Below are 27,204 nucleotides of genomic sequence, written 5' to 3'. Positions count from 1 at the left end.
ATTGGCCTTAAATCTCACCATCTCCAATACTTTCAAAAACTTCAAAACAAATGTCTAATAAGCATCTTAAACACAGCATATCCAAAACTGAAATTATATTGTCCTAAAACCTGTCTCACACACACCTTCACTATTACTGTTGAGAGTGACATCATCCTCCTAGTTCCTAAGGAATGACTTTCACAGCCTAGAAGTCATCCTTGGCTCTACTGCCTCTAAGTCACATATTTAATCTGTTCCTATGGCTTTTCAATCTCACCATGGCAACATTTCTACAATATGTCCTCTTCTCTTCTCTAATGCTGTCTTAACACTCTTGCAGGCACTCAATGGACACTCATTTGAACTACTGCAATACCCTCTGGGTTAGTCTGTCTGTCTTGAGTCTCACCATTGCATACATCCTCCATTCAGTCAAAAAATTGATTTATTTAAAATTCAAGTATGAATAAGGCAACCTCCTATTCAGGAAACTCCAGAGGTTCCCCATCATTTCCAAGATCTAAAATAAAATCTTGTGCCTGGCTTTCAAAATCCTTCATAACCTATCACTGCACTACTGTTTTAATCTTCTTGTACCTTACTTTTTGCTACAGACTCTTCGATCCAGGAACAGTGGTCTCATTACTATTTCTTGAACAAGACATTCCATATCTGGGCATATTATTTTTTTGTTGTCCTGAACATCTGTAATACTATCTCTCTCAACTCTATTAGGTCCTCTAGCTTACTTCAAAGCTCAGTTGAAAACCACATTTCCCAACTTTTCTTGATTCAACTGCCTCTCCTCTTGTAATTATTTCCTATTTTTACTATTACATACCTTTTTTGTAACTGGGTATTTACTTGTAGTCTCCCCCATCATACTGTCAACTCCTTCAGGTTAGGAGTCATCTTTTGGTTGATTTTGTAACCTTAGCAAAGAGCCAGGCATATGAGGCACTTGGGGGATGTATTTTGACTGACAGTATTACATACTAAAGTGATCTGTATTTGTGTCTTATTTTCTTCATGGATGCAAAACTATACAAAGCAAGTCTTCTATAACTTTCTATCATCTGCAACATCTAGCAATGATCTACTTGAGACATGTTTACCAAATGTCCCTTAAATGAGTGAGAGCCATTTGTCTCTCTCCCATGTTAGCATCAAAATACAATGCTTGATAGCACCTAATGTTATTCTCTGCTTACTACAAGCTTGTCTTCCTTTAAGGTAGGTAAAGGTGCCTCCTTTAAGGTTCCTCCACTCTTCCATGATTCCTGAGCTTAATTACTCATTCTTGATTCTCTGAGGACACTATGGCTCCCCCTATCTAAATAACCATATTCTAACTGGATCTTCATGATTCTTGAGAAAGTAGTCTCACTAGAGTGAGAATGGAAAGACAGAATAAAAAGGGTCAATGAATATGTGGGTGGTGAAAGAAGTAGTGACTTTAAAATTTTGTGCTTGTTCAATCATTTCAATCATGGCCAATACATTGTGATCCCATTTAATATTTTTCATGGCAATGATATTAAATAGTTTCCTATTTTTTAATCTCCAGCCTATTTTGATGAGGAATTTGGGGCAAACAGAATTAAGGGACTTGGTCTGCAGCCAAATTTGAACTTGTAAATTTGAATCTTCTTGACTCCCAGCCTACTCCTCTATCCAGTGTCATCTACCCCATGTACCACTGACCTTATAAAGTATCTATATAAAATAAACTACTTAAATGTAGCAGTAAGAAAGGACTAAAGAAGATAAAGAATATCTGAAAGGGTAGCAAAATACATTATAAATTGATTGCATTATAAATTGATTGTATACTTCCCAGAGCCTAATCCTCTCTCTCTCTCTCTCTCTCTCTCTCTCTCTCTCTCTCTCTCTCTCTCTCTCTCTCTCTCTCTCTCTCTCTCTCTCTCACACACACACACACACACACACACACACACACACACACACACACACACACCTCTCTAATAATGCAGGCCACCACCTTCTCTGTAGAGTTTATCTAGAATTACTCTATATTTAAGATCAAGTGCTCATACATTATTCACTATTCATTAAAATTTAGAACACAATGACAAATTTTGTGGAAAAGTCTAGTTGTTCTAAAAAAGAAATGCCTCTATTAACCAACAGAGGGGTGAAAAAATTCTTACATGAAAAAATCAGGCCATACATAATATGGTTTCTAAGGATTGTAGGCTATGAAGACAGATCTAACCAATAATTTTACTGTTTTGGGGTGTTCTGGCTACTACTTCGGAGGTCTTTGTTCAACATAAATGCACATGCATATGTACTCTGGATTAAAAGAGACAATAGTTACTTTCTGTTGTTTTTTAATTTTTATCAGGAACTGAGATTTTGTGAGTTGGGAGAAGCTGCCTATTGCAAAAAGGAAGGAGAATAATTATTAAGCACCTACTGTGTACACTGTACTAAGTACTTCACAAATATTATCTTCTTTGAGGAAACCCCTCATTCCAAAAACAGATCAGCTACAAATATGCAACTTGGTATCTTCATGATGACCAAAGTAAAGAGTTGAGGAGCTTAGCCAAGGAAGCACTTAGAATGTGTCAGAGACTATACCTACACCCACATTTTGTAGCCTTGCAGCCTTTTAATCTATTATTCCAGGTTGCCTTTTCACATTTACAGTATTAAGAGCATTGCATCTAAATGAATAAATATTGATTTCAATTTTTGAAAGCTGTTAAAAAGTTTAGAAACTGGAAATTGCTAGTCAGCTTGCCTAATTTCTAATCTATTAGCAATTAATCTAACATCACAATACAAGCAGGATTTCCATTGTATTTCGCTCTGTTAGTTGTAACTACAGAAAATCTAAAGAAAAATATTGGAGCACAAAAGAGGAATTATTCAAGCAGAGAAAAGTCACAAAGAATTTAATCTGTTTTATGATGAGAATGGCTACATTTTTTCACACTAGTCTGTAGGGTAAATAGGAGTCTTATAGAAATAAATTACCATAATATCCAAAGTTTTGCAAAAAAAAATTTTGTTGGAGAAAGATACAAATTTAGAATTGGATACCTCATAGTTCACATTAAACCAGAGTACAATATTAAAAGCAATTCTATTAGAGAAAAATATATTTAAAAGGCAATTTTTTGTAAATCTAACTGCATGGAATATTAAATAATTCACTGAAATAATAGGCTATAAAAGCATTGCGCTTTTCTAACTATAAGCCTTGACAAAAGTTAATGATTTGATAAAGGAAGAATACTTTTATGAGAGAGATTTATGAAAAGCATACTTTAAAGAACAGAAGATTTAAGTTTCCTATATATTCTATATTTAAAAATAAATAATTTTCAAAAATAAATCTGCTTTCAATTTAACATGAGTATTGAAGGTACGTGTACACACAAAGAACAATAAGAAACAGGCCCTTCCATTGGAACTTATAATTAAGTAACAAAGATAGAAATGGACAAAAAAAAGTCGGTTTTAAGAAGTCTCAAAAATTATATAAAGTTAGAGAATCCATGAACTTAAATTGGAAGGGACCATAGAAATTATCTAATGGGAAGGTTATGAAAAGTGCAGTTTATAAATTTTAAATATTTTGAGACTACATGTTAATATAATTGGTTTTCATTGCAATTCATTTTCCTACATATTTTATCTTATGCATTAAAAACTGTTTTTATGAGAAGAAATCCATAGGCCTCACAAGACTGTCAAAGAGGTCAAGGACACAAAAGAACCTTTGAGCTATTTCATTGCATTCCTGCACAAAAAATTTCCTTTATAGCACACTCAAGAAGCAGTCTTCAGCATTTGCTTGAAGATGTCCAGATATATGTAATTCTACTTTTGGTAGCTCTAATCATTAGGAAATTTCTTTGTATTTTCTTTTTGATGGAGGAAGGGGCAAGAGGCCTCCATTCTCAAGAACTCACATCCTGATCATAGAAATAACATGCAAACAACTATGCACAAACAAGAATTTATTTTTTTAAGGAGGACTAAGAAAGGAAGAAGATGAGACTTAAGCTGAGACTTGAAATAGGAGGCAAGAGAAGCTATGGGGCAGAGATAAGGAGAGACAATTTCAGACAGGGATAAGAGTAAAAATGGTCAGAAATGGGAAATGGAACAATGTGCATGAGGAATAAACAGCAAGAGGATAAGGGTCAAATGAACATACATTAAATCTTTGTTATTAGTCATATATTCTGCTAAGTTCTGGAAAAAAAAAGAAAACAAAAAGAAAATAACTTTTTTCCTTTGGTCAAGGAGCTTATATTAAAATATGGAAGAAAACATGGGAATAATAAGTACCTAAAGGGCATATAGGGGGAGGTGGGATAGGCAGAGAGACAGAGAGATTGTGGAAAGCAATCTGAGATGGAAGGAATAACCAGCTAGAGGGTGGGGGGGGGGGGGAGCCTAAGAGAGGGTCTACTGGAATAGATGGCATTTAGGTTCAGAAGGAAGTCAGTCAAAGAGAAAGAGGTATGTCAGACAGTGCAGTAAAATTCATATGGAAAGAGATTCCCCTACAAGCCACACTATTGACTTAGAAAACCACAAATTAATGTTACCTCTATTATACTGTATTTAAATTTTATTTTGTAAAACATTTCTCAATTAGATTTTTATCTTGTACTGGCTGCACAAAGATTTGTGGGCTTCCTTAGCAGCAATTTTGTTACCTCTAGAGTAGAAATGTTGAAGGTAAAAGGGAGGGGAAAGCTAGTATAAAGATAATCATTTCCCCAAAACTGGATATCAATATGCCAAATTTTAGTCTTTGTCTGGCTTCTGTGACTTCCTTTGAGTCTCAGATAAAATAGTATCTTCTGTAAGAAGTCTTTCCTGATGTCTCTATAATGCTAGTATCTACCCTCTGAAATGATATCTAACTTATCCTAAACAGATATCTTCCTTGAACATGAGTAGCTGACATGTTGCCCTTGGCATACATTATGGGATCCTTGAGTGCAAGCATGGTATTTCCTTTTTTTTTTTTGTATACCTGACAATTAGCACAGAGCCATTTTAATATCATGAGTTTAATTCATTCTTGTTATTCACTTGTCCTATTACACAATGGACTCACAATGAGTTTAAAATCCACTAAGATCCAAAAGAAAGAAATGATGGGTAAGTGACCATTGAAACAAAGAGATCAGTAGGAGGCTACTGTCTCAACACGAAGTGATGAGAGACTGACTAGGAGAATTGCCACATGAGCTAGGGACATTTAGTTTAAATACATTGTAGAATTGCCATTTCTCAATTGAAAATATTTGTAAAATACTAGATATTGTATTATTATTCAAATTTATGACTATTTTTCTTGGACTTCCTTCAAAAATATGTTTCTGCTTTCAAAAGTTCAGGTCATTAATGCCAAAACCTCAGCCAATGTTTCTTGAAAGTATTACTGAATTATGTCTGTTTATAATTACAACAAATATTTCTCAAGAAAATTATTCCCTCTGGGACCTTAAAAGAATGAATAACTATAAAATTCAAGCAATCTCTTGATCTAATCAAACTAACATTTCCACTCCAAATCCCCTAATTTAATCTGTTACAAAAATGAAGGTTAAATGTTTAAGTAAAGGAAAAGTATATTAGTCAATCAATGAGATCTTTTAGGCTCAAAAAATTTTAGCTAAAAATAATTTTTTCAAGGATTTTCTTCAAATTCAGAAGCCCAAGAATGATAACATATAACAGTAACAAATCATTTCTTCAGTTATACACATTTATGGTTGGGCCAAAATGCAACTGCATAAGCAATGAGAAAAATCCTGAAGTAACTGAAAAAAAAAATCTTGCCAAAAAAAGACAGATGGTAAAATCTGGCCAAAAAAAGAAGGTACCAATGCCATATTTCCAAGTACCAGCAGATGTAATGACTTTAAAATATTGCTCCTTTAGGATACACAAAGATTTTTCTAGCCCAAGGTGTAATTCTGACCCAACCAACCTTTTGACTTTATTATGTAAGATGCATGAGACCCAACAATGTATCAAAGGGACAAAGAAAATTATACCCCGCAAAGGACAACTGTTAGATTAATTTTATAGGAAATAAAACTAGAAAAGAATTCTCTGTAGAATAGCTTAATGTGTGAAAATCAAAAACTCCTTAAGCCTGTGAACAAAAGATAAAAGAATATTCCAAAACCCCTCTAGCTTTAGTAATATTGAAAAGTTGAGGAACTGGAGATGTGAAGAAGTACTGATTTTCAAGATTCAAGAGCAAAGTCATGACTAAAAATCTGTGAATTATGATGGTATTTTACAAATTGTTTGACTTTAACTCATATGTGTGTGTATATACATTTATATCCTTCACTTTTCCCCAGACCTCCAATTACACATATGGTGGGGCATGATATACTTCTATTCCCCTAAATTCTACTTATTCAAAAATGAACACATCTTTACTACAAAACCTGTCCTTCTGACAAATTCCCCTAGTACCATGAGAACTCTACCTATTATCATTACTATTGACCTAGATCCACCGTGTCATTTCCACCGTCATTTTGCTGTGTCGCTAAGCATACCTGTTCCTTTGCATTCCTTTAGCTCTTACTAGATCTGAGAATAATCATCCAATCAAGTCTACCATTTCTGGAAGAGATGTGTCAAAAAAGTGGCCAAAAAAATCAATCTCCATTCCTATGAATTCCTGATCTGAAGCACCTCAGCCAGACCACCATATGCTAGCTTCCTCTACTAGAATACAATTTCCAAGAAGACAAGGACTGTCTTCCTTGTTCTTGATTCTTCTTGGTACAGTGACTCAAAAATAGTAAACCCTCAATAAATATTTCTTTACTTATCAATTAAAAAATGGATTCTAACACCATTTTGTTTTAGTTTCCCATGTTTAAAAGATGTCTCCTTTGGCTCTTTCTTCCCTCTAATTCACCAAATATAAATGATGGTCAACTTTTATGGATTCTATTCTGCAATCTCATTTCATACACAGTATACAATACATATTCTGAGAAGACATCCTTTGATTTAATCAGGCTGCCATTCATATCTATGACACTGAAAATGTTGTTTATACTTTCAGTACCAACTGAGGCCATACAACTATAAATGAAACACACTTAATAAACTGGATGAAGAATTAAGCTAAATTGTGCCCATTTTGTGTAGGTGACTGATCTACAACTCATAATTCCTATACTCAAAAGAAATGTGAACCCAAAATAAGAACATTCAGGGTATTGTTAAAAATATATGAAATTTCATAATTTAATTCTAATTCTTAAGTACCATATCAACACTTGCAGTTTATAATGAAAATACAGAGGACATATATTATGTAAATTTGAAACTACTAAAGTACAGCTAGCCTTATTTATAGCACTAGAAGAAGCAAGATTAATGCTTCCTAACAGCCTTTGAAATACTTATTTTTGGCTTATATAAAATATATCTATTTGCTTTTTGCAAAGACAAATTCAAGAAGGCTACTTGTTAAAATTCAAGAAATAAATGCTCTTACTCTGGTCAAATCTATATTCATTAACTATATTGAGTGCCAAGAGACTTCAGGCAAGTTTTAATTTTACTAATGTGTTTCACTTCATCTTTGTCTTGGCACAATAGTAATTTTAAATGAGGTGGGGGTGGGACAGAGAGTTTTTGAAATTGGAAATATATTATATGCAAGTTCTGACATGAAGGAGAATAGAAGTGAAATTTGTATTTCTCTTCAACCTCCAATTGTAACCATCCTGTTTTAGCTTTCTTCCATTTAGGTGTTGGGGCAAAAAGAAAATTTTAAGTGCATGAGGGAAGTGGGCAAAAAAAAAAAGGGAAGGAATGGAAAGCAGTTTATATCACTTCAGAGTAGGCTAAACTTCTCTGAGATTAGGAAGCACAAGAAAAATACAATTGAAGCTATTATGGGCATGGGAGTATCATTCCTTCATATTCACATCCTTCAGCCTGAAACAATGCTTATAAAGTAGGTCAGCCTAAAAATGCTTCACAAAAATATTTAATTGGATTGGTTCCACTGGTAAGTAGAAGGTTGGTTGAGGATCAACTAAGGAGATGAACAATAGCTTTGTTTTGTCTTATGATAGAAAATAAGAGATCTACAAATTCTAGTTAGGCAACACTGTACAAGTGATACCCAAGAGTTCCATTACCAATAATGACAGAGGTAGGCAAGGGACCACAAACCCTACAACAAGAAGGGTTATCCTTTTCATAAAGGAACAAAGGAACTTTACCATTATTCCCCTAAATCAGCACATTATATCTGTCCACTTTGCAAATAGTTTTAAGAATATGTTTATTCAGAAATAATTAGGTTCACAAAATAATTTTTATGAGTTTCAATTACCCACTTATATGAAATATTCATAACTACTCAAGATTTAACTAAATGCAATTTGGTAAAGGAAATGGCTTTTAAAAAAACCCTTATTTTATTTACAATTTGATGTACTGAATATGTGAATACACAAGGTCTGTTTTTCCATTATGGAATTAAATTTACTTCCAAAGGGAAAGAAAATAGATGCCAATGTGTGATAACATATGACGGCAATGAACTCTTCTTGAAGCCCCTAAAGAGTCGAAAGAATGGTTTATTTTCACAGTAATATAAACAAAGACCTCAGAACTCCACAAAACCAAACAGCAGCTATAAAAGATGGCTCAACAAATAAGAAGCATAATAATTTCCATGAAAAAAGTGATTAACCTTTGAAAGTGAACTTTCCAAAATATCATCATTCTTAAATTTTGTTTTTCTATATCAGAACATCATAGAATTATAAGGAACTTTAGAGAGTATATAATCCAGCCCCAGCTTAAAACAAGAGTCCCCCAATGATATCCTGATAAATGGTCATTTAATCTCCATTTGAAGGCTGTCATCAAAGGGGAGGGGATAAAGAAGGTCAATGGAGTTACACAGCAATTGTAACTCTATCAACATCTTTTGACATCATACTAAAGGAATGCAGAATATTCTGAGAAGATATTTCACATTGAAGCACAGACTATAAATGGTGAGTATGAGAAAAATCTGAAGTCATTACATGTTTGATTTTCTGGAGAAAAAAATAATAAAAAATGGCAATTTTGTAGAAGTTATATAGCCCATCTTAATGTTGCATTCCATTACTTTCTCTACAAATGAGGACCAGAATACTATAAATGGTCGATACGGTTGAAAATATTTTAGAGTAACAAATTCTAAAATAATCTAGAGACCTCTAAGTTGTTTTCTTATTACTAGGTCACTTGATTGAAAAGCTTTTATTATTTACTTATGTGCTATAAACTGTGCTAAGGGCTAGGGATATAAAGACCAAAAAAGTAAAAAAGAATCTCTGCCTTCATGGAGTTTCCACTGAATGAAGGAAAACAACATGTAACTATGAGAGCATATGTAAAATAAATAATTTGGGGAGGGGAAACACTAGCATCCAGAGGAATCACAGCAGCTTCATTTAAGTTAATATTAAAGAGCCCTTTAAAATAAACAAGGGATTCCAAGTCCTAGGAAGAGTCCATCCATAGTCTCTTGATGCAGAGCAAGGAGGAAGCATATGCCAGTCACAGGGGATTGCTTAGTTTCTGATATTAAACTCCATACATAGATTACACATCTTGAATTCTTCTTCTAATCACTTCTACAAAATGAACCTTTCAAATAAAGCTTCTTTTGATATTGTCATTGATGTTGTTACCAATTATGGTACAGCAAAAATTATTTCATACAATCAGTGGATGAGAATATAAATTGATCATTCCCTTACTAAAAACTCTAAATATATATTCAGTCATAAGACATTTTGTGAGAAAGGTAGGAAATAATTAACACATAAATAGCACTTGGAACTGGAGAAAGGATTCTCTACAAATAACATTGATCAAGTTTTTATTTTTCCCCAAATGTAACCCTTATTTTAACCAGATTTGAAGTGTTTTCTTTATGTAGCTTTCTTCTCCATCTCTAACTAATGCATCATTTTCCAATACTAACACTGAGTGCTAAGCTGTCCTTTAATAATGTGATAGTGACTCAAAGGTACAATGACTATATGACTGTTAAGATAATTTGCTTTACTATACAAATGGTCTTGCTCTTAGCTTTGATAGCTTCTGGCTTATTGATTTACCTCCGGTTAACCTGCACATTTGAGCATATAATTTATGCTGCTCACGGACAACTATGTGGAACACCAACATGATTATACATTATAGTTTCTCAAAAAGAATAAACATTTCAACCATGATTTAATGAACATTTATTAAGTGCTTTCTTATAGAGAAGCAGGATGGGTCTAAGTGTTTAGAGGACAAGCCTCAGAGTCACAGACCCAGGTTCAAGTTCTATCCCTGACATAGACCAAGTATGTGATTATGGGAAAGTCACTTCAGTTCTCAGAGCTGAAGGAAACTCTCTGAAGGGTACAAATCTAGAAGAGTTTCCAATGCAAGTACAGATCTCTCTGTCCTTCCACTCAAAGGAGAAGGGGACCTATTATATTTGAGCCATTGTAGATTAATATATATGTATATATTAACATATAACATTAAAATATAAGATATATACCATCTAGCTATATAAATATATGTAAAAGAAAACTTTTTATTTGAAAAATTATATACTAAATAACTATCACTTTCTTTTCAAAGGGACTTACAAACTACTGAAAGTAAGATCATAGACACAAAAAAATTAATAATCTCAGTTTCATATTAATAGATTGGGGGAGTGGGGATCTGTGAAGATTGTTATAAAAACTGTTTTATCATTAAAGACCATATAGAGCCACCACACTTGTCAAGATAGTCCAGGTTATGTTCATAGAGCAGCTAGAAATGTCACTAAAGAGAACAAAGGCAGGAAATATAGTTATATTATACCAAAAATCCATGGAAAGAAGTGACAATCAAGACAAAAATTATTAGTACATTAAAGTGCACAAAAGGTATATAAAGGGGAAGACATAACAGAGTTACACCTTTTCCAGACATTGAAATATTTGAATGAAATTAAATAAATGATTTTTAAAATACCTTTTCTTATGCCTTGGAATTAATAGTAAATATCAGTGCCAGGGCATAAGAGTAGTTTGGGGTTTAGTGACTTACCTTAGGGTCACACAGGAAGAAGTGTCTTAAGTCAGATTTTAACACAGGTCCTCCCAACTACAGGTCAGGTTAGGGGTCCACTGTGCTCCCTAGATGCCCCTACATGATGGTTTTAAAGGTCCTATTATATAGTAAGTTAATTCTCTACAGATATGTATTACAAGTTTCATACATAATCCAAATATCAAAGAGAATTTAAAATCTAATCAACTGATCAAAACAAGCAGTTATTAAGGATCTACTGGGCTTGCATCAGCCACAGGAAGTTTAAGATCAGTTTCTGCTGCTCTTAGCCCTCAAGAAGCATACTAACAGGAATATAACATTTTTTAATAAATGTGTGTATATATGTACACATATGATCACATGCACGAGTGTGTAAATACACACAAATCAGCAGATGGTACTCACATAGGAGGAGTTAGGAATGGCTTCTTGAATGTGTTTGGGGTTCCTAGATCAGTCAGAAAAAATGGGCTGAAATCAAACTATAAAGAAAGGGCTTGAAATACCAAAATTACAGTTTAAGTTTTATTTATGGGGAGCCCATTGATGGTTTCTGTGCAAGACAGAGTTAAAATGCTTCATTAGGGTCCAAATTAGGCAATAAAGAGGATTACAGTTAGGGAAGTGGAGGAGATCTTTGAAATCATTATAGACCAAACCCTCCTGTTACAAGTAGGAACTCTGTGTTCAAGGAGGTTAAATGGTTAACCTAGGCTAATAGCAGTGGTACCATGAAGAACTGGGAATGGAACCCCAAACCTATGACGTCGGGTGCTAGTAAAAGTGTGCTCATAATTTAAGAATCAATGTAACTGGAAAATTATTCAAGTAATTATGTAGAATATGACAAATAAAAAATGAGAGGGAACTTGAGAAATTAGTGAAAATTAAAAAAAAAGAAATCCCCTCTTTTTATAGATATAGAAATTGGGGTAGAGATATTAAATGGCTTATCCATGACTACACAGCTAATTAGTGGCAAAGCTGAGAGAAGAATTCATGGCTCTTAACTCATGTCATTTACCCTTATAAAATTTATTGACTTGAATTTTTTAAAATGTGAGCTAAGTGCTCATTTTAATGAAACTACACATCCATTACAAGAAATTTAATTGTTGCTAATTTGTTGAGCTATTAGGAAAAAACAAATTTTAATGCCTTCTGAATCCCAGAAGAAAGGAAAAGACCAAGAAGAAGCAATACATTTGCCCGCACATTTATATAATTAACAGAGAATATTAACAAGTACAAAGAGGCCTTTGTGTATACAATTTGAAATTTGGGGCCGAATTCCTTAACACCAAAGAGAGAACACAATAGAACTCTTTAAGAGTGATTTTTTAAAAAATCAAGCAAAAACTTTAGAGTTTTTTTTTTTAAGCATAACGCCAATCTGTATAAGATGTTGAAAAATGTAACATGCTTTATGAATGACACAATCTCTGTCCCCAGACTCTATTCAATTATTAGTGAAAACAGAAGACTGGAGACCAAAAACTCACATTCAACTCTTTTTATGAAGATTTTTTTTAAGACCTCTAGTCCCATCTCTTATCTCTTATGCGTATGAGACATATGGAAAGAGTGAACCTTCAAAAGCAGATGAAAGATCTGAACAATTAGGAGTGGAAGAAAACATTATATAATGCATGTCTCCCCATTGCACTCATATTTAAATGTACAACTCAACAATACATGTCTTTATTTTAAAATTTACTGACACCACAACATGAGCTAAAATGAAAATCAATCTTCAACAAAAAATAGAGAGTACAAGATCACTACAGAAAAAGATGCTGGAGTTTACAATGTTCAAGTCTAATGATTCCACTTACAGAGATGGAAAAATCAGGAACTCTAAATGATTCTCCACGGAGGTTAATATACACAACCACCAAAAATCTTTCACTTAGTAAATTTTCTAACTCAATGTCCTGCTGCATTCAAACTTTATTCCATAGATCAAAGAAGCAATAAAGTTAAAATCAGTTAAAAAAGGATGGGAATTTGAAGAGTCTATCTCTAAAGTTAATCAGCTCCAGGAAAAACCTTGTGTTTTTATTCCTTTCATATCAAGGACTCTAATTTTTGAATACCAGTTACACAGAAGTTCAGTGTTCAATTCTCATAATGTCCCAAGGGACATAGACAGATTTCTAAGGTAACGGGTTGCTTCTGTGTTAACCTATCATCAAAGTGATCAGTAGAGAAATGGACTTGGAGATCACTCCAAGACTAGAAACCACTTATAAATTTGGTTAAGGTGGAGAACATATAATTACTTTAGAGTGTTGCAAAACAAAGTGTCTGATGAATAATCAAAGACTTTTTTAGAGTAGAGGATATTTGAGTTGGGTTTTTAAAAAACAGATAAAATTCTGTTAGATGAGAGAGAAAGCAGGGAAATGTTGGTATAAGAAACTAAATACTTGAATGACTCAGTATATGTTTTGTAATATTCTGGGCTACAAGACTCAATTTTGTATGTTGCTCTAAGGTTTCAGTTAGGCATCTTCATACTACCAAATTAACATAAGAAACATCATTTATGGATTTAATCTTTTCATCTCCAGTGGGATTTTTTTTAATAGAGAAGATATGTGATCTGAAGGCTTCATCAGATTTTCATCACTTATTATAGATGTAAACAGTCTAAGGCTTAAACATTTTTTTTCCATGCACTAGAATGTCAATAATTTGATCTTGACTGACGACAAATCCACTGAACATTATGGTGCACCATCCTTTAGAATTTGTATTAAATTGAATTTTAATATGCCTATGCCATGATTCATCTCAATATCATTTAAACAGCTTCATCACATCAACAAACTTGTGCTTGGCAAAACAAATCTTTAAACTGCTAAGGTTTTAGAACTGGCATGGGACTTTGAATCTTCAATGTAGAAACCACAGGAGGCAGGATTCTAGTCATTTTTACCAAGTTTTTGCTGAAGACTTATAGTTCTTAGCCTAATATTTTTTCCCAAATAAAGAACATAAAATAAGTACACATAGTTGAAGTATATATAGTATCATGGAAAAGTGCCTTCAATTGGACAGAGAATACCTTATCATTCTTCTGCTCATCAGCCAATAAACCCAAGACAAGTTTAAAATCATTTACTGAACTCCTACTGTGTGTCTTGGAAATACAAAGAATGAATAAATATAAAACAAATAAAAATAAAATAAATAAATAAAATAAAATAGAAAATGAAATTCATGCTCTCGAGGAGTTCGCATTCTAATGAGAGAAGAAAACATGCAAACTACTATATACAAACAAGATATGGACAGGATGAATTGGAGACAATCAATAGAAGGAAAGCCCTAGAATTAAGAGGAATTAGAAAAAGGCTCCCAGTAGAAGGTAGAATTTTTCCTGCAACTTGAAAGAAGAGAGAGAGCCCAGAGAGAGAAAATGAAGGAGAGCATACTGAGCATGAAAGACATAAATGAAAATGCATGGAGTTAGGAGATGAAGTCTCTAGTGAGAAAAACAGCAAAGACCCTGATATTACCAGAGAGCAGAGTAGGTGAAGAAAGGAAAGGTTTGTAAGGAGCCTGGAAAGATATAAAGGGTAAAGGCTATGAAGGGCTTTGAAAACCAAAAAGGCATTGTATATTTGATCCTGGCAGTGATAGGGAGCCACTGAAATTTCACGAATAGGAGGGTAACAGAATAAGACTTGAAGTTCAGGAAGATCAATTTGACAGGTGAGATTGGTGTGGTGAGAAACTTGGTTCAAGGAAATGAACCATCCATGCTACTGAAGTAATCCAGGAGTGAATGATGAGGGGCTCAACTATGGTGGTAATCATCAGAGGAAAGCAGTGACCACATATGAGAGATAAGGTAAAATCAATAGAACTTTGAGATAGTAATAAGTCAAAATTTAACCCAAGTTGTAATCCTGGATGACTGGGAGGATAACAGTATTCTGAACTATTAAAGGGAAGTTGGGAAGAAGTAAAGATTTGGAGGGAAAGATAGTGAACTCAATTTTGGACATAATGACTTTCAAATTTCTATGGGATATCTAGTTTTAGATATTCAATAAGCAGTTGGTGATGTGAGATTTGAGAAATAGAGACAAGTAAGAACAAAACAAATAGCTCTGAGAATCATCTGCATGGAGATGATAGTTAAATCCATGAGATCGCCAAGGAAAAAAATTGACTGTTCACAAAACTTGAGAGTGGAGATTGAACCAGAATAAAGTATGAATGGGAAATGTTTGAGAAAACATTAAAAATACAATATAACATTTGGTTTTCCTCTGGTTTGGTTTTCTCTGTTAAAATACCACTTCTAGAAATATGTCTTTATTTGGATTTGACAAAACTGGAATAAAAGGAAAAGAATAGAGAACCCAGGACAGAGCCTTGAAGAATGACCAGAGCTAAAGAAATAAACCAGATTAAGATCCAAGAAAGGAAAATGAGGAGAAATTATGCAGAAAGGAAGACAACCTCAAGACAAAGGTGTCACAAAACCCTGTTACCTCATCTTTAAAAAGACTAGTTATGGGGTTTCAGGAATAGTTATGAAACTTGAAAGAAAAAGGAGGAGGGAAATGATAGGTAAGCATGTTATATACCTTCAGAATTTTTATCAGTGCATAGCAAATCATATGATTTATTAATTAAATGAAATAATTATTTACCTTAATTTACCATTAATATCTCTATCTTTCGTCTAATGAAAGAAATAAGAGGCTTTATCTTATCCAAGTCAATTAATTATTTCAACTACCTACCAAGTGATAAAAAAAATCTCATCTAAGAAAAACTACCAGATCTGTCTTCTCAAATGTACAATTATAAGTTTCAAGAGCAATTTTATTTATTTTAATCTGTAGAATAAATAGAGTTTATCATGCAAAAAAAAAGTTACATTTCAGCTTTATGACTAGGAAATTATAAAAGTTGAAATGAACAACTATTTTTTTCCTAAGTAATTTTTTTTCCACCTAACAAAATCATGCTTTAGACCAAGATAAGTGCAAGTAGAAGTGGAAGCAATGTCATATTTATTATGGGAAGTCCAGACTTGATGGTCATTATTTTCACAGTTTAACTTCTATCGCATCATTTGCCAATTAGAATGAATTTTTGCCAGGAAGGACCCAAACTGAAAAGAGGGATTTTCTGTACTGGTCAGAGCAATAATTCCTCTTATAATGTGCCTCAAAAGAAAGAAAAGGGGAGAAAAACCTTTCATCTCTTGTAGTCTTCCTCCTAATTGAGCACAGAGTCTGATACCATACAGGAGGTAATGAAAAGGGCAGGCTCCCAATTAACTTAACATTTATTCTCTTAGACATCCCAGACTCCCCTAAAGGTTCCTCCTCTTTCTAGTACTAAATTCCTCTAATGTGGTATTATAAATTTGCTACCTCCTCTTTCTGTGGGATTCATTAGTTGGTTTTAACACACAATAAAGTTTCAGAGGTATATAAACATAGTCTGCTTATGCTCTATTATCAACTAATAATAAATGATGTATGGTCCAACCCTTAGCCGAGTGTGTGGGAATCATTAAATGTAATTCAAATCCCCAAAGAGATTCAAACATACCAAAAATTGTCAGAATTTTTGTTATTTCTTAGTTCCTAGAATCAATTTCATCCATATTTTTCCACCACTATAATTTTTATCTTGGACAAGTCGTTTAGTCTAGCTTCTTTGAGGATGCTCAGCAACCCTCAGGGAGCCTTGCTATTTTACTTGGAGGAGAGGTAGGATTGACAGCTGAAAACATTTTCAAAGATGTCCAGTGAACTAGGTTTGAAGGAAAATCACCTGATTGTAGTCACAAATATATTCAGTAACATCCAATGTCAACTAAATTCCATAGAACAAAGAACAAAGACAGAATGAAAGAAGGAAAAAGAAAAGAAGGCAGGAAGGGAAGTATTACAAAAATGCATTTTTTAACACTTATGTTGGACTTTCTCCAAGTGACTACATGGCATCAACCCTTCATAAACCACCAGATATCTGACCAAGTTCAAAGGCTGTCTTTTGTTACAAGAATGAAAATTACTGGCCAGGATTCTGAAAGACAGAAGATTGAACCTGACTTTCAACTTCAGGTCTCCACAAAGAATAAGATACCTTGAGCTTAGACCTGGACCTAACATAATCTTTCCTGTTTAGAAGTGTATTGTCCTTTTCAGCCCCAGTGTTTATTCCTATTGATAATAATGGCATATGATATAGTCATTTTATTCAAGAAGAGAAACAAGCACTCTAATAGGAAATAGAGGGGTGCAGGGGAACCACAAACACAGAAAGCATGTAATGTCTTGGAGTCCATTACACCCTTCCATCTCAATGGCACAAAGATGAAGAAAAGACTTTCAGTTTTGCCTTGAAAAAAATTATACAGGATGAAAAAACTTTTTCCAGGAACATGATGAGGAATATCCCAAATAAATTTTTTTCTCTCATATTTAAATATTATACAAGAGATCATAAAGGAGAGGAAAATAAAAAATTAACTATTTGTCAAAATGGAAGGTGATAATCAGTATACCTACCTACCAACCCCCCACACACACACACACACACCCGTTCCCCTAAACATACAGAAGTGCTCTGCTTCTCTGCAGGCCTTCACTTGTTATGAGTTTCCTTCCGCTGCTCATGCCCTATTAAAGAGTTTTCAGTCTAATTAATTGCAATGGCCTGAAATAACCAAAAGTTCCCTCTCTTCCAGGTATACATAGGTTCATTAGCATTAAATTTAATGATGAGAATCTTTTTTTAAAATACTAACAGATCTAAGTTTTAAGGTTTTGGAATCAATCACCTAATATAATTTAAATACTATGTGACATGGTGTGAGTATACATTTCTTTAACTAAAGGAAAATGTATCTTGAAAAAAGTACAGAGAAAATCACTTAAAAAACAACAAAGACAAGGGGACATAGCATTTTTGAAAGGTTTTCTTAGTATGAAGCCCTAATTTAGCTCCTTTGGTTTAGGAAGTACCTGGTTCAGTTAATGACCAAATAATAAACGCAAACTATATTAATCAAAAATTTCAAAAGATAATTGAATATAATGTTTTTTTTTAATTTTTGAACTTTTTTTTATTTTTAACTTTTCATCTAATTAATTTAGAATATTTTTCCATGGTTGCATGATTCATGTTCTTTCGCTCCCACCGCCTGGAGTCAAGGAGCAATTCCACTGGGTTTTACACGTAACATTGTTTAAAACATATTTCCATGTTATTAATATTTACAATAGAATGATCATTTAAAGTCAGCAACATTTTTTTCATTATTTCCCTTGATATCCTTGATCTTTTGTTCTTCCAGATGAACTTTGTTATACTTTTTCTAATTCAATAAAAAAAAGTTTCTTGGTAGTTTTGATAGGTATGGGATGGAAAAAGTAAATTAATTTGGGTAGGATTGTAATTTTTATTATATTAGCTCATCCTACCCATGAGCAATTAATGTTTTTCCAATTATTTAGATCTAATTTTAATTGTGTTGAAAGTGTTTTGTAGTAGTTTCCATATTATTCCTGTGTTTGTCTCAGCAAATAGGTTCCTAAATATTTTATATTGTCTAGAGTGATTTTAAATGGAATTTTTCTAATTCTTGCTGTAGAATTTTATTGGAAATCTACAGAAATGCTGATGATTTGTGTGAGTTTATTTCTTATCCTGCAACTTTGCTAAAGTTGTTAATTATTTCCGCTAGCTTTTTATTTGATTCTGTAGGATTCTTATGTCATCTGCAAAGAGTGATAGTTCAGTCTCCTCATTGCCTACCTTAATCACTTTCATTTCTTTTTCTTCTTTAATTGCTAAAGCTAGAATTTCTAGTACAATGTTAAATAAAAAAGGTGACAATGGGCATCCTGGCTTCACCTCTGATTTTATTGGGAAGGCTTCTAACTTGTTCCCATTGCAGATGATACTTGCAGATGATTTTAGATATATACTGTTTATTATTTTGAGGAATGGTCCTTCTGTTCCTATACTTTCTAGTGTTTTCAATAGGAATGGATGTATTTTTGTAAAGGCTTTTTTCTGCATCTATTGAGATAATCATGTAACTTCTACTGGTTTGGTTGTCGAAATGGTCAATTATATGGATGGTTTTCCTAATATTAAACCATCCTTGCATTCCTGGCATAAATCACACCCAATCATAGTGAATAATCCTTGTGATGACTTGTTGGAATCTTTTTACTAGTATTTTATTTAAGATTTTTGCATCAATGTTCATTAAGGAGTTTGCTCTGTAGTTTTCTTTCTCTGTCTAAATTTTGGAACTGTTGAGAGATAGTTCTCTTTTTAAAAACTTATAAGTATTATTATTCTGAAAAATATTCCATTTGAAAACTCATGATAAATTAAATATTTCAATTGGGTAAAAATCTAGTTTTCTATAATATTACAACTTTGAACCATAACTTACAAACTTTGCCCTTTTTATAGCAACTTACTGCCATGCAGTTAGTTCATTTGTACAAAGAAAATACAACAGAACAAAAATTAAATAGTAGTGACAATATAATCTTTTTTAAAAAAAGAAAACTTTTCCTTTTACTTAATTATCATTAATAATAACACTAGGAAAGGAAATAGTATATCTTATAGTCACAGGGCAAGGTAAAACAGGAAAACGACCTTTACTTTTCACTATCCTAATCACAAATTGAAATTCAAGAATAATTCCAGTATGTGTATCAGCCAGAAGTTTCTTTTAAAGGGAACCCAACCAGTAATTGTATTCTCTTTAATAATAGAATTTACTAAATAATAAAAGAAGACACCCTGATATTATAAATTCAATATTTTCATATTCTCTAATTGTGATTTACAAGCCCAAAGAAAACTCTGCCTCCTCATTAAAATCAAGAATAATTTCAAAAAGTTAATCTCATACTTCAGAAATAAGACATTAGGTCCGAATGGCAGGTATTAGAAAACATCACATTCCTTTTTTAATGATAATATCAAGCAGTTGTCTATGCCTTGTGAATACCAGAGGAACCTAATTCCATTTAATAATCACCACTGCCCACCATACAAAAGAAAGTTAAGCTGGTGAGAAATCAAAATCTCTGAGATAGTTCCTCTCAGGAATTTATCTACCCAATTGAAATATTACATGCTGAGAACAAATTCTTACATAAAGTTTGTTTCTTTGACAATCAAATTTTTTGGTACCACCAAGGAAAATTGAAAGATTAGAAGATGTTTCTGAAAGATATGGAATAAATTATCAAACTAGTAACATATTAGATAAATATAACAGTTTGTATTTGTGTAGATTTACACACCTATAACAACATTTATTACCTGTTCTTGCCTTTCCAGCCACTTGTCCACCATGGGATGACTGGCACTCAATGATGAGCGAGCATTATCTCTCTGAAACTGGTTATTCCAGTTACTAGTATCCCGTGGGAGGCTTCGGTAGTTTTCATCTTTCTATTCCAAAAGAAACAAAAAGGTGTCTTGTAATAACCAGGTCTTGTAAATTAACAGTACAACTGGTTTTTGTTTCTTTTATTTTGTTTCTACTAATGCACATACAAAAATCCACAAATACAAAATAGAATTAAAGATTAAACAAAATAGTTGAGCAAGAAATCATATCTTCTATGTTATTTCAATGTTTCAAATCCATTTGGTCTTAATTTGCTATTAGAAGATCTTAAGAACCTACCTACACATGATACTATTTTCTAGTTAAAAAACTTCAGAACCATAAGAAGGTGTCTACAACAACAACAACAACAACAACAACAACAACAACAACAACAAATAGCCAAATGGCTGTACACACTGGTATACATTATTAGATATATATACCCAATGATTAATTTTTTCCTTATTTCTGTAGTATTCAACTCTTCAAGAAACCACTTTGTGTTTTCTTGGCAAAGATAATTGGGTGATTTGTCAATTCTTTCTCCAGCTCATTTTACAGATAAGGAAACTGAGGTAAACAGGATTAAATAATTTGTCCAGAGTAACATAGCTAGTAAATATCTGAAACTAGATTAGAACTCAGGAAGTTGAGTCTTCCTGACACCGGGCCTGGCACTCAAACCATTGCATCATCAAGCTGTGAAATTAATCAAACTAAATAGATATTAAATTCTTCCTAAAATAAAGAAAGACATTTTTCTCAATCCTATCCTTCATAGTTTCTATGAAAATACCTACAAACAAAAGAAACAAATTGTTAGCAGAATTATTCTTTAAAATACTCTCCCTAATTTTTCTTATTGATTATAATTTCTTTTTGCCTGTACTGTCTATGAGATTATTGACAAGTCACTTAAACTCTTGGGGTCACAGCTTTCTCAATGGTAAAATGAAGGCATTTAACTTAATGATTTAGAAGGTTCCTTCAAGGTCTAAAGCTATGATTTTGTTTTCAATTTCAGAACCATAATTAGACCCTGAGGAATTTGTAGGCATGTTTATATTTTTTCTAGACATATATATGAGCAGCACATTTTGAGAAATACTCATTGTGTCTTCTTTAACAGAGGAACTAATTTAGATGATGAGATGTAGCATTCTGTAGAAAACTATTTAATTGTCATTAAGTGTTTCTACATATAAGAAAATTTATATATTATGACCCCAATAAAAAACAATAAATCTAAATTTGCTAGAATCAGGACTCATATTGAATATTAAACTCTGAAAGCTAATTTCCCTTATTCAGAATGAAATTAAAACAAGGGATACTATAAAGGCAGCATCACCCAGTCTGAATGTTTTCTGCAGTGTACAAGACAAAGCCACTCTCTTTAAAATATCCCACTTGGAAGAACCTCACTGAGAGACTCATTATTGGGAAATTATTGCCCATATCCTTGTTAGAAGTCATAGAATTTTAAATATCAATTTTGAACTATATAAACAAAAACTTCAAAGGCAAAAAAAAATTTTATGTGGTAAGAATTTGTATAGTAGTGTGTTTAAACTGAACAGGCAGATTATAAAACACCAAAACACCACTTTGCAATCTATGATTAAACATGTTTATGAAGAAGATAGTGTAATTGTTGCAATCCATATTCAATAGATGAGGAAACTGGGCTCAGAAGCTTAAATGATTTATCAATAGTCAAAGTACTAGTAAGAAAGAAAGCTGAGTATAAGTACAACTGCTGGCTATAAGTTTTGTTCTCTTGCTTCTATATGTACACTTACAGTTTTGTGAAACTAACACCTAAAATACATAAGAGGGAAATAAAAATGGACTCAAAGTATGGAAGAATTTATTCATGATAGAGACATAAATGGCTACTGATAGGATAAAATTTTGTCAAGTCTTTAAGATTAATGTCTTGGAGAATAATCATTTTTTCCAGGAGCATATATTATATTATGCAGCTAAAGATAAAACAACAACAGAACTCAGTTCAAGAAGCTGGGTCCCCCCTCAATGGCAGTAATTATCATATTCTTAACCAAATTTGTTTTACTTTCTTCTCTAACTCTAGAGACTAGAGTAATTTAAGACCTACTAGCACTCTCTTGCTCATAGGAAAGAACATGATATTGAAGAGTGAAGACAGGACAAAGCATGAGAAACCCTGGTACAACAATATTCATAATGTCCAATGTTAACTGCTAAAATGTGATGAATGGAAAAAATATAATGCAAAAAGCACCGAAAAAAAATCAAAACTCAAGTCATTGTAATGACCAGTCTTGCCGAGGAAACACTGATGATGGAATGTTTTGCCTTCTCTTACTAGATAGGTAGTAGACTGAGGTGCATGATGTATATATTGGAATATTATTTCAAGAAAGTCTTAGTCATGCTTGACTTTACTCCTATCTCTCTAATCTCCTATAAAACCTGCTTATAAAACCCTGCTAGCCCCTCCCAACTGCTAAATCAGTTCATTTTCTTTTTTGCTTTCCCTTACTCCAGGTTTTGGAACTACGAACCATAATCAAATCAATTTTGACTAGGGAGTGTCAAATTACTCCCTTATAGCCCCCATCACCATCCCTTTCAAGATTATATTGCCCCAGCCTGAACCATCATGTATATTGTTTTTCCTATTAGAAAGCAATTTCCATGGACATAGGTATTCCCTTTACTTATCTGTTTATATCCTCAGAATTTAGAACATATTAAGCACTTAATGATTTTTTCTAAATTCATAAGCTGTGAGGTATGATCAGAGGTGTAGGAATGAGGTAAAGCTTAGGTTGAAACTAATACAGCTTTTGAAACTAATGCATTTTTTTGCTGGTGGAGTTGTGAATTGATCCAATTATGCTGGACGACTATTTGGAATTATGCTGAAAGGGCTTTAAAAGAATGCATGTCCTTTTATCCAGCAATACCACTACTAGGTTTGTATCCCAAAGAAATAATAAAAAATGGGAAATGTTCTGTTGTTACAAAAATATTTATAATGGTACTTTTTATGGTGGCAAAAAAGCTGAAAATGAGGGGATGTCCCTTGATTGGGGAACAACTGAACAAATTGTGGTATATGATAGTGATGGAATACTATTGTGCTAAAGAATGATGAACTGCTTGATTTCTATAAGAACTGTAAAGACCTCCATGGACTGATGCAGAGTGAAATAAGCAGAATTAGGAGAACATTATAGACAACAACTGAAACATGTGGGACAAACAAATGAAATTGACTTTTTTACTAAAAGCAATGCAATGATCCAGGACAATCTTGAGGGATTTATGAGAAAGAATGCTATCCCCCTCTAGAGAAAGAACTATGGGAGTAGAAATCCAGAAGAAAACATGTGATTTATCAATTATTTATATGGGTATATGATTTGAGGTTTTAGTTTTAAAAGATTATTATAAAATGAATAATATGGAACTAAGATTTGAGAGATAATACATGTATAACCCAGTGAAATTGCTTATCAACTCTGGGAGGGGGGAGAATAGAGGAGGGAGACAACAAGAACCATGTAACCATGGAGGGAGAATTAAAAATCAAATTTTAAAATAAAAAGAAATTAATGCATTTTAACAGACCGGTACATATAGATGGAAAGAGGGATGAATAACATAAATATGGATATGGACATAGGTGAAATTGATAGATGGCTAGACAGACAGACAGACAGACATAGACCCAATTTAACTCAGCTCTGCAATGACTTAGTAATCACTGGTCTCAGAAAAGTTGTTTTTTAAATTTTGTTGTTCTCATTAAAATGGAAATAATAATACTTTAGTTACTTTCCTCATAAGGTTGGTAAAAGAAAGAAATGAGATAATAGATATGAAAGCACCGACCAAACCAGATGAAAACTAGGTGAAATGGATAAATATTTATAAAAAATATAAATTACCCAGATTAGCAAACAAGGAAAGAGAATACTTAAATAATCCTATCTCAGAAAAAGAAATTGAACAAGCCATCACTGAACTTCTGAAGGAAAAAGCCCCAGGGCCATATGGATTCACAAGTGAATTCTATTAATCATTTAAAGAAGAATTAATGTTAATACCATATACAGTATTGGGCAAAATAGGCAAAGGAGTACTACTAAATTCTTTTTTATGACACATATATGGTGCTGATAACTAAGCAAGGAGGAACAGAAACAGAGAAAGATTACAAACCAATTTCCTTAATGAATGTCAATGCAAAATCTTAAATAAAATGCTAGCAAAGAAACTACAGCAATATACCACAAAGATCATTCACTATTAGCAGGTGGGATTTATACCAGAAAGGCATCAGTATATTTGATCTTATAAATAACTAACAGAAATTACATCATTATATCAAAATGCAAAAAAAAAAAAAAAGAAAAGAAAAGAAAACACAAACCTTCAACAAAATACAACACTATTTCCTGTTAAAAAACATTAGAAAGCATAGGAAATAAATGTATCTTTCATTAAATGGTAAGTACTATCTATCAAAAACCATCAGCAAGTATCTTCTGCATTGGCGATAAGTTAAAAGCCTTCTCAATATGATCAGAGGTGAATCAAGGATGCCCATTAACACCACTATTATTTAATACTGCATTAGAAATGCTGGATTTAGCAATAATAAAAAGAAATTAAAGGAATAAAAGTAGTCAATGAGGAAATGAAACTATCAATCTTGGTGTATGATAAGATGGTATACTTAAAGAATCATAAAGAATCAACTTAAAAAAATGAAATAACTTTAGCAAAGTTGAAGGATACAAAATAAACACACTTAAATCACTAGCATTAAAATCCAGCAGCAAGATACAGAGATATTCCACTTAAAATAACTGTAGACAATATAAAATACTTTGGAATCTATTTGTCAAAACAAAAACAGGAATTACATGAACACACAAAATACTTATCACACAAATAAAGTTAGATCTAAACAATAGGAAAAACATAAATTACTCAGGGGTAGGCTAAGCTAACATAATAATAATGGCAATTCTACCTAAATTAATTTACTTATGCAGTGTCATACCAATCAAGCTAATAAAAAACTATTTAAACTAATGAATCAATGTTATAAATTAGGAGTAAATGACCTTAGCAATCTAGCATTTGATAAACCCTAAGAGCCAAGCTTTTAGGATACCAACTCACTGTTTGATATAAACCATTGGGAAAACTAGGGCAACAATATGGCAGAACCTAGATATAGAACAATATCACACAACATAGCCTATACCAAGAAAAGATCAAAATGGTTATATCATTTAGACATAAAGGGTATGATTAAATTATGGGAACATAGAGTATTTACCTGGTTGATAAATGTTATTTACTACATCTTGTATATTCTACTTGTTTACATGTCTATATCGTTAGAATATAAGAATTAAATTTTTTTAACTTTAATGATCAATAGAAACTCATAGAAAAGATTTTTATTTTCAATTTTCAATTTCTATGTTCATTTTTGTTCTAGAAAAATCCCCAGTGAAGCTGATTAATATTTCAGTCTATTCTGAAAGAGTGGGTTTAAATTGATAACTATGGCTCACATACACATACAGAAAAATCCATCTGCACACTAAACAGAAGTCTTCAAAAACAAACCAAAATTACATTACTGATTCAATGAAGTACTATATCCTATATTACATCACTTTCCTATCTCTCAAGTCTGGCTTTAGCTTCTGTAAGGAAATATTATAGTTTAACCATCTTCAAATACCTAGAGCGTGACCTTGAAAATATTTCAAATAATAAAACTGATCAGATTTAAGACAACCAGAAAATATGTTTTTCCAGGTAGACTATTTTAGATATCCATTACTGATTGTCAAATCAAAGCACTTTCTGCTATCCCTACCTTATCCTTCAACTTTGAGCCTACTAAAAAGGGAAGAATCAAGTTCAAGACACTTAAATACTAATGACTTTCAAATGATAACTAGAAGTTTTCCAGGCAACCTTTAAAAAAAACAACAACAACAACAATCCAACAATCTATTCATTGGAGGGAGGGGAGCACAAACAATAAAACTAACCAAGTAGTTTAAATATTATCCAACATGCTACATAAATCATCATTTATCATGGACATACAGTTTCGAATAGATTAATTTCAAGCCATTTTTGTAAGCCCAAAAGATAAGAATAAAATAAAGAATAAAGAATACCTTCATTATTAAATATAATAAAATAAAGAATACCTTCATTATTAACTAATATTGAATTCCACTGGGTTCCAACCTATTGTTCTGAAGGTCTTATACAGTATACACACAGTAGGTGTGTAACAGATACTTACCAATTAAATGACTGCACGGAATAGGACTAACAGGTCATTTTCATTCAATTATTTTTTCAAAATTTAGACAGTATAATGGAAACTGACTTATTACTTACTTTGATTAGAAGTTTTTTTTTAAAAATGAACACTACTAAAGTTCAATGAATGAAGCAAGTCTAAAGAGTCACTATCAGTTCAGAAAAAAAAAGGAAAAAAGAGCCAAAAGGCAGTTATATTTTCTCTCAATCATGTTAAACAAATAGTGTCCAAACTCAGCAATTCCATATTACATAATCAGTAATACATTATAATCACAGGGCTAACATGACCAAGCAAAACA

At 32.6% G+C, this 27,204-nt stretch overlaps 1 protein-coding gene across 25 annotated transcripts in view; it reads right to left on the bottom strand.

The window, feature by feature from the left end:
• The window catches only part of PARD3 (par-3 family cell polarity regulator), a 730,632-nt gene that overhangs the window by 328,827 nt on the left and 374,601 nt on the right, over positions 1 to 27,204 (bottom strand). For 20 of the 25 annotated variants that reach the window (XM_001374556.5, XM_016426310.2, XM_007504743.3 and 17 more), the window contains one exon: positions 20,473 to 20,604. The exons of the other annotated variants lie outside the window; for them this stretch is intronic. In XM_001374556.5, the coding sequence (XP_001374593.3) occupies positions 20,473 to 20,604 (132 nt within the window). The remainder of the gene's footprint in view (positions 1 to 20,472; positions 20,605 to 27,204) is intronic. 25 annotated transcript variants of the gene reach the window in all.

The sequence above is a fragment of the Monodelphis domestica genome, chromosome 5, assembly GCF_027887165.1.
Source record: "Monodelphis domestica isolate mMonDom1 chromosome 5, mMonDom1.pri, whole genome shotgun sequence".
Lineage (NCBI taxonomy): Eukaryota > Metazoa > Chordata > Mammalia > Didelphimorphia > Didelphidae > Monodelphis > Monodelphis domestica.
The sequence above is the reverse complement of the archived record's forward strand: the minus strand, read 5'-3'. Positions and strand labels throughout refer to the sequence as shown.